The sequence below is a fragment of the Quercus robur genome, chromosome 9, assembly GCF_932294415.1.
Source record: "Quercus robur chromosome 9, dhQueRobu3.1, whole genome shotgun sequence".
Taxonomy (NCBI): Eukaryota; Viridiplantae; Streptophyta; class Magnoliopsida; order Fagales; family Fagaceae; genus Quercus; species Quercus robur.
The window spans coordinates 30,872,004-30,880,729 of record NC_065542.1 but is presented as its reverse complement, the minus strand read 5'-3'; the positions used below and the strand labels follow the sequence as shown (position 1 = coordinate 30,880,729).

Here is an 8,726-nt window from a genome sequence, read left to right as displayed (position 1 = left end):
GGCGGAAGCGTTGTTAAAAAGAAAGCCACACTAATGAAGACAAGACTGCTAAGAAAAGGTCAGAGCAGTGGCTCTGATACCATGTTATAAATACTGGAAGATTGTATTGTATTTCTTAATGAGAGAATATACATCAGAGCCTTATATAGGAGGCGTAAGTGTGCGGTACAAGTAAAGTGTAGTACAAGTACAAGTGTGCTATACAAGAAAGGTAATTGGGCCTAAAGCCCATAATATAATATAATATACATTAACAGTTGGATTTTATTGGGAGTTTGAATCTTCCAAATACGCTTCTATAAGCTCTGCTGCTCTATTGGTGTGGAAGAGGTCAGCATAGTTCTTGCCTCTGTCGAAGCTAGAAGTCGATATGCACTCCTAACACTATAACTTCCGTCTACAGTCAAACGCCTTACCAACAAATCCTCTTCACACTCCTCACTCACCTGGATTCAACTCACATTTCAGCTTCCCAAAGGTAATAGATGCACTCTAGTTTGCCAGGATCCTAGATTTTTGTATTGGAGTAGAACAACTCACAAACATAGATGGCTCCCTGATCCTAGGTATAACAAAATTTTTGTTTTTAAAAGACTTGTCTCACCTAGAAAGTTTACACTATGTTTTAGGGATATATAAATATATATATATATATATATATTATTTATTGGGGGTACATAAAGTAACACAAATTATAAAGTAATAAATTTTAGAAAGAATCCATATGGCATATGGAATTAGAATACACATGACGTGTGCCACACTTCCACCATATGGCACTTGTGTGTGTAGTCAAGAATGGATGGTGGTTTTTTAATTATATTAACAATAAGATAATTTATACTAATTACCTATAAAACTTATTTGTTGATACATAAAGAACTAATTTTTAAAAGATAACTACTTTTAAGAGTTACCAATTAACGAAGTTTAATCTCAAAAGTCATTATTTCTTAAAGATATCTATTCAAATTATGAGCCTTAACTCAAATATCAATTCCAAGTGCTATTTTGTATTTAAACTATTCATGTTCTATTAATTGTGGCCTGAAACAAGTTTCACATTAACATAATCCAATATATAATTTCCTAAGAAATTCTTTTAAGAGGAAACTTCTGAACTGTTGTATTTATGTAGTTGGTGATTTTATTATATCTTCGAGGTGAATTGACTATTCTTCGGCAACAAACTATTTCGAAGTGAGAGCAAATTGAGCAATTATCACTTTGAAGTTTAAAGACTTTGTATATACGCCTCAAAGTCCATAATTTCCAATCAAAAATACAATATCTTGGACAAATACCCGGGAATTAGAACCTGAACTTGAAAAGGACTAGAGAAGAGATACCACACGAACAAATAGGCTTGATGCATTCACCTTCAGTGTTTGAATGAAAAGGTATTACTTAAAATTCAAACATTGACTCTCATCGATGTGAACAACAATTGACCACGTGGGGGTGTTTTGTACCGAGGCAACCATTTCTCCAAAAAAAAAACAAAAAAACAAAAACAAAACAAAACAAATGCAACAGAAGGCAACAAATTTTGGGAATGCACAATTTTAAAACTCCAAGCTTCATTTTGCAAGACTAACTTCTCATAATTTATTTACAAACACACATTTTAATTTTTTAAACCCAAAATACTGTTTCGCAGAAGCTTCTTCAAACCCACCCTTAATTGACCAATAGACTTGGGGCATTGACTTGGCTTCCTTCCGTCTGCCTTCAAAAGCAGTAGGATCTCTAAACTTTTAGCACATCCAAACACAAAATAGAATAAATCGATCAGCTCATAGAAAGGAAAATCATGGCTTTGCGTGGAATGCTTTTGCAACAACTGCTGCTGCTACTTGGGTTGATAATTTTAGCAGCATCTCAACCCACTTCGAACTGCAAAAGAAGCTGTGGAAATGTTGGCATCCCATACCCGTTTGGAACAGAAGAGGGATGCTACCTCGATAAGTCTTTTCTCATCACTTGTGATACCAATACTTCAAAATCGAAACCATTACTGCGCAGTAGTAATGTAACTGTCCTCAACATATCACTGGATGGTGAACTGCGAGTCTCATACTCCATAGCTCGTGACTGCTACAATGAATCGGGAGTTCGTGCCAGTGAAACATATTCTGGGCTCAACTTGACAAAGTTTGCTATCTCATTCAAGAAGAACAAGTTCACCGCAGTCGGTTGTGACACAGTGGCGCTTATTCAAGGTTTTGGGGAAAAGGACTACGCAACTGGATGCATATCACTCTGTGACAACGCTGATAGTGTGGATGACGGGTCTTGCTCTGGCATAGGTTGTTGCCAGACTTCTATCCCAGCAGGTGTATCAGATTTTTTTGTGGGTCTTGGGAGCCTTAAAAACCACTCTGCAGTACTCAACTTCAATCCATGTTCTTTCGGTTTTGTAGTGGAAGAAACAGCATACAACTTTTCCTCTTCTGATCTTAAAAATTTAGGGAATACAGACACTGTTCCAGTGGTGCTTGATTGGGCAGTTGGAAATGAGACATGTCAAAAAGCTAAGAGAAATTCAGCAAGCTATGCATGTAAAGCAGAAAATAGTACATGTTATGAATCCAACAATGGTCCTGGGTATCGTTGCAAGTGCTCCCCTGGCTTTCAAGGGAACCCATACCTCCCTCATGGTTGCCTAGGTACTAATATAAATTTGGTTTACTATAAACCTTTCTTTTTCTCCTTCTGCTGAATTCAGTATTATGCTGCATTTTTATTTACATATTAATTGTATTTTGTGATGGGTTGCAATGTGTTTCAGATATTGATGAGTGCAAAACTTCAAACCCGTGCTATAAAGATTGCTATAACTTTGATGGGGGTTTCAAATGCTACTGTCCAAAGGGATACGAAGGCGATGCAATGAAAAACGGAACGGGTTGCCATCCTAAAGTTAGCCAATCCAGGAATGTCATTATTGCACTATGTAAGTATACAATAATTAATTGCCAATCCAGGATTAGTTTATCGAATGATATTTGATTTGTTTCTCAAAAAAAAAAAAAAAAAAAAGACATTTGATTTAATATTTTATATAAAAAAAATGCTTATCAGTAAAATTTTAGGATTGCAGCTTTGCTGACATTGTTTGTGTTCTCTCCTACCTAGCAGATTTTCTTCCTTTTGAATAAAAAATTCTTACTCATCCAAAAAAAAAAAAATTCTCTAAAATACTAACTAGTAAATTTTTTTCCTCTTTTAATTAAGAGTGTTTTTGCATTTTTGCTAGAACTTATTTTTCTTAGTTTATTACTCGACAGTTTAAAAAAAAAAATCACAACAATAAGTTTATTTTTACGGAAAAAAACAATAAAGTAATTCTAAAATATAGTAATTCATTATAATAATAAAAAACAGCTAATGCTTTGAAACTTACAAGCCCACCATAATAAAATTGAAAAAAATATATATATTAAAATTAATTACTGAAGTCTCATACAGATGTGGAGTCAAACATCTTATAAGCAGACACGGTAGAACATACACCATTATTTCTTTCTGCCAAACGACAAACATCTTACTCAGTGTGATGTAACTGTAGAATCAATCAATCAATCAACGCAGAGAAATTCAAACCCTTTGAAATGCATTACCCTCATTGGTCAAAGTTGTCTGCTGGACAACATGACAACAGATACTAGTGGCTTTCGTGCATATTATATACGCCTCCTCCTCACGTGGATCCCACCACGAGGTCTATCTCTAGTGTGACACCCCCCCCCCCCACAAAAAAAAAAAAAAAAAAAGGAGTAATGTTTTTGGAGTATGTATAAATATTACCCTCTAGTATTATAATATGTCATTCAGCCAAAAATAATAATATTGTAATCTGTCGATACTGTGTAGATTCCATGTAAATATTATATAAAATAAAAAGGAGATTATAGTGAATGTCATAAGGTATTAGTTTAAAAACTATTTAATGAGAAAATGATAAAATAATTAATTTTTTTAATATCTTTTTACATTTTTCAGGAAGTAATTTTACAACTTTCTTAATATAGTTTATTAATAGTTACTTTTTTTTTTTTTGGGAATCCTTTTTACAAGGCCCACAAACCCTTTAAATGCTTTTGATATGTCATTAGCCTTTATCTCAAAAAAAAAAAAGATATGTCATTAGCCTTATTGATCAATGTTGTCTAGTGGAAAACATGAATAGATACTAAAACGTAGAATAAAATGGTCTTTATAATAATGCATATTTATTGGGATAAAATAGAAGCTTTTGTTTTATAATAGGGAGATTTAGGATTTTATATACAACTTGTGAATTAAGTAAGTGAAATTTTGTACTTTAATTGGCACCTTCTCATACACAAAGTGTTTGAAAATTTGAGGGAGAAAAGATCTACAGAATTAATAACATATTGTAAATATCTCCCAAAAAAAAATTGTGAAATTTTGTATTGATAGTTATTAATTATGATGATGTTAATACTAGTGATGTGAGACAATAAAAAAAATAAAATAATAATAATAATATAAAAATAAAAACAAAACAAAACAAAACAAAAAACCAATAAAACTATATAAATCACTCGTTTTCAAAAAATTTAGTGCAAATCTCTTGGGCCCCATAAGTCATAACAAATTTGGGAGACCTTTTTGGTTAGCCATAGAACCAGGTGCGATCCGGGATCACAATGAGCAGGCAATCATTCCGAATTTCTTATGTTTTCCCAATCTTGGGCCCATATTTACCCTCCAAATTTGTAACCTAAGGTCACAGTCAACCTGCTATAAGTCCAATATAAATAGAGATGCACAATTGGAACGGCCCATGTTGAGTTAGGACCAGAACCAAAGCCTACCCATAGCATTCTTTTTTTTTTTTTTTTTCTTTCTCCCCTCTCCTTTTCTTTTTTTGATCTAGAAAGAAAGGGGTGCAATACCATGGAGAATGTTTTTTTTTTTTTTAAACTTATTTTTATAAAATTATTTTATTTAAAAAATAAATTACTTAAATGTATTCTATGTCAAAAAAAGTGAAAATTTAAAACTATGTCTAGTAAAAATAAATAAATAAATAAGAGAAAAAAAATAAAGCCTAAAGCCAAACTAAATTAGGAGTTCTAAATAGCATATCAACCCCATAATTTATAATTTGTCACCTAAATTATACTTTAATATCCATTTTGAACTTCAAAATTTCTTTAAAAAATTTGATTAAACAGATTATTTATGCAAAAATAACTTTTAATAGATAAACTCAATTTAACAAAAAAACAGTATCATTTTCTAGTTTTTACTTTGTACTGAACTATCGTTTGGTTCATATAATAAGTACTTTAATGCCCAGATAAATTTTAGAGGGTATTTAGCACGTCATAGAACCTAATAAACAAGAAACAATATAACCAAATTTTAATTATTTCAATTTAGGAAAACTTTAAGAGCAGAAAACCTAGTTCAAAGCTGAATAAAATATATTCTTTAAAAAAAAATATTTTAATCAATTAAAATTAATATGGTTTTATTTTATATTTAATTTGTCTAAACTTATGTTAGAACAATTTTTTAGTGGGATTATGAAAATGCTAAAATCACTATCTATTATGATACTAAACTTAAGTATAGTTTCTTTAGATGTAGTTCACTGCCCAGAGCTTTTTAGCTTAGCTGATTGGCACTTTTAGGTGTTTCTAAGGGAGACATATAAGGTTCAATTCCCCTCCATTTCAAGTTGTAACTATCATATTATAAAAAATAAAATTAAAAAAAAAAAAAAATTTGCACTAAGGTTTTGCCTTCTTTTTTTTTTTTTTAATGAAAAGATACATATAAAAACACAAAAATTTAAAAACTCATTTTTATAAGGTACTATGCATTTAAAAAGAACTTAATGAAAAACTAGTTTTTATCGGAACTAGATGTTTTGTTTGTAATTGGCCCAAGATGATGATAATGCTTTATTCAAGAAAGTCAACATTGTATCAGTACTGGTTGTATATATTGTACCGACCATAAAATCAATATCATACTCTTCTAAAATGTACTGAATAAAGTATAAGGTTGTATTGGCATATACCAATTATACCGGGAATTTTTTGGGTATTTTAGCTGGAATTGATGTTTATGTTGGTGAAATATTTATAAATAAATAAATAAAATGTTATAAACCATGTTATTTAAGTTAATACATTGGGTTAATGTAGTTAGGATAATATTTAAGCTTTGTAAAATATGTGGATTTTAAATAGTATGTTAAAAAAAAAAAGCATATATATATATATATATATATATATAGTAACTCCTAAAATGGTACATCGGTATCAACTAGTGTCAAAATATTTCGTTTTCCATACCAAACCAAAATGACTTCTGGTATAAAATTGACTTCCTTGACATTACTGCATTTGTCTAACACCCTTGACCCTTCTGATTATATTTTATCCTAGTGTGTTGTTTGGACTTTGAACTCAATTGTTTCCTTTAAAAAAAAAAAATTTTAAATAAAAAAAATTTTGAAACTTTTTTTGAGAAACTTGAAACTTGATCTTTAGATTCTTTAAAAGGTCTTGATCATAGAATTACCTAAAGTTATATGCAAAGCCGATTATGTGAAAGCATAATTTATTTTTATCAATTTTATAAGCTTAAATATTACATTATAGTTATTCCTCATACAAAGTTACAAACCACCAATTACCATTTCATATTGCCAATGTCATCATTTCGGACACTGGTGTAGCCATCGATAGTCATAACAGCAATTTTTCAATAATTACCCATCGTAGATAGCTGTTGTCTAGTGTTGTTGACATTTGCTTTGCATGTTCCGTTTCACATTGATCACGATCCTCTACACATCTTATATGCTTATTCAGTAGTCACAAATTACGTTGTAAATTTGTAATTCACATATTGATTTAGTCATCTTTGTATTATAGATATGTTAAATATCTAGTTCATACCATGTCAAAGTATTTGCCATTACAAACTTAAAGACAATGGGATTGAGAAATATAAAAGGTTAGAAAGTTGTTGAGATTGAAATGCATGTTTAAATGTGTACAGGCATCAGCGTTGGCCTTTTACTATTGTTTGTGGGAGGCTCTTGGATATACTGGGGACTGAAAAAAAGAAAGCTCATCAAGCTCAGAGAAAAATTCTTCAAACAAAATGGTGGCTTATTGTTACAACAGAAACTATCTAATCGTAAAGGGTCTATAGAAACAGGCAAAATTTATAATGCAGAAGAGCTCAAAAAGGCCACCAACAACTACGATGAAAGTAGAGTCCTTGGTCAAGGAGGCTATGGAACAGTTTATAAAGGATTATTACCAGATAACAAAGTGATTGCTATTAAGAAGTCCAAATTTGGTAATCAAACCCAGATCGAGCAATTCGTAAATGAGATTATTGTGCTTACCCATATTAACCATAGGAATGTGGTTAAGCTATTAGGTTGTTGTTTAGAAACAGAAGTGCCCTTACTAGTTTATGAATTCATTACAAAAGGGACCCTTTCTGAACACATTCATGATAAAGGCTTATCATCTTTACTTTCTTGGGAAAAACGTTTGAAGATTGCTGCAGAAACTGCAGGAGCACTTGCATACTTGCATTCTGCAACTTCTGTGCCAATTATACATAGAGATGTCAAAGCTGCAAATATATTGTTAGATGATAATTTCACAGCAAAAGTATCTGACTTTGGAGCTTCCAGACTGGTTCCTCTAGATCAAACACAGTTAAACACTTTGGTGCAAGGAACTTTTGGATACTTGGACCCGGAATACTTCCATACTAGCCAGCTAACAGAGAAAAGTGATGTGTACAGTTTTGGTGTTGTTTTGGCAGAGCTTTTGACTGGTAAGATGGCACTTTCATTCGATAGGCCTGAAATTGACAGAAATTTAGCAATGTTCTTTATTTCTGCTATGAAAGATGATCGCCTAGTTCAAATTCTTGAAGATCATATTGTTAATGAGGATAATATTGAGCAACTAAAGGAGGTTGCTAATCTTGCAAAAAGGTGTTTAAAGGTGACAGGCGAGGATAGGCCTTCTATGAAGGAAGTGGCAATGGAATTGGAGGGGTTTGTTATCATGGAAAAACATCCTTGGAGAAATGCTAGTGTCTATATAGAAGAGACTGAGTACTTGCTCGGTGCACCTACTAAATCATTTAGTATTGATGTTGGTCCAAGTTGTTCTTCCAGTACAGTTGCTGGGTATGATAGCATGAGAAATGAAGCATTGAAGCCATTGGATGATGGGAGATAATTAGTTAATCCATCGTAATATTCTTGCATCGATTGAGGCTAAATTATTGATGTATCTATTATGCAATTGAATTTATGTATGACAATATATTTGAACATGTTGTAGACTGGTTCATGCTATGTATGACATTATACACATATAGACTGAATAAAATCTGGCACATGAACAAAGGAACATGCATTTCCCTAGAAATGTCTAGGTGGTATTCAATATCATCTACTTCATGCTAATTGATATTCTACTTTGACAGGTTGAGACAGATCCCATCGAAGGCCTTGTATAGGTGAGCAATCATGCTGCCTGCACTTGTCATATTTTAAAGAGATTTAAATATCTGGCTATAAACTTCCGTGGGAGCTATGAAATTATAAATTTAACAAAGAAAATAGAAAAATGTAGAACAAGAGCTGAAATGCAAGTTTAAAATTCAACAATAAAAATTTTCTTCCCAGTCATATGAAAATT

At 31.8% G+C, this 8,726-nt stretch overlaps 1 protein-coding gene across 1 annotated transcript; it reads left to right on the top strand.

Annotated features, from left to right (window-relative positions):
- The first annotated feature begins 1,579 nt into the window (after positions 1–1,579).
- LOC126700542 (putative wall-associated receptor kinase-like 16) lies at positions 1,580–8,435 on the top strand. Its single transcript, XM_050398739.1, has 3 exons — positions 1,580–2,669; positions 2,792–2,956; positions 7,051–8,435. Exons 1-3 carry the CDS (start codon positions 1,814–1,816, stop codon positions 8,259–8,261), a joined length of 2,232 nt encoding a protein of 743 aa, XP_050254696.1. The 5' UTR covers positions 1,580–1,813; the 3' UTR covers positions 8,262–8,435.
- Positions 8,436–8,726: the final 291 nt, after the last annotated feature.

Excerpts from the sequence above, each read along its gene's own strand:
- LOC126700542 (XM_050398739.1), top strand. The coding sequence starts at position 1,814 with ATGGCTTTGCGTGGAATGCTTTTGCAACAACTGCTGCTGCTACTTGGG. Across the intron at positions 2,670-2,791 it reads CCTCCCTCATGGTTGCCTAG|ATATTGATGAGTGCAAAACT; the intron begins GTACTAATATAA and ends AATGTGTTTCAG. Across the intron at positions 2,957-7,050 it reads GAATGTCATTATTGCACTAT|GCATCAGCGTTGGCCTTTTA; the intron begins GTAAGTATACAA and ends AAATGTGTACAG.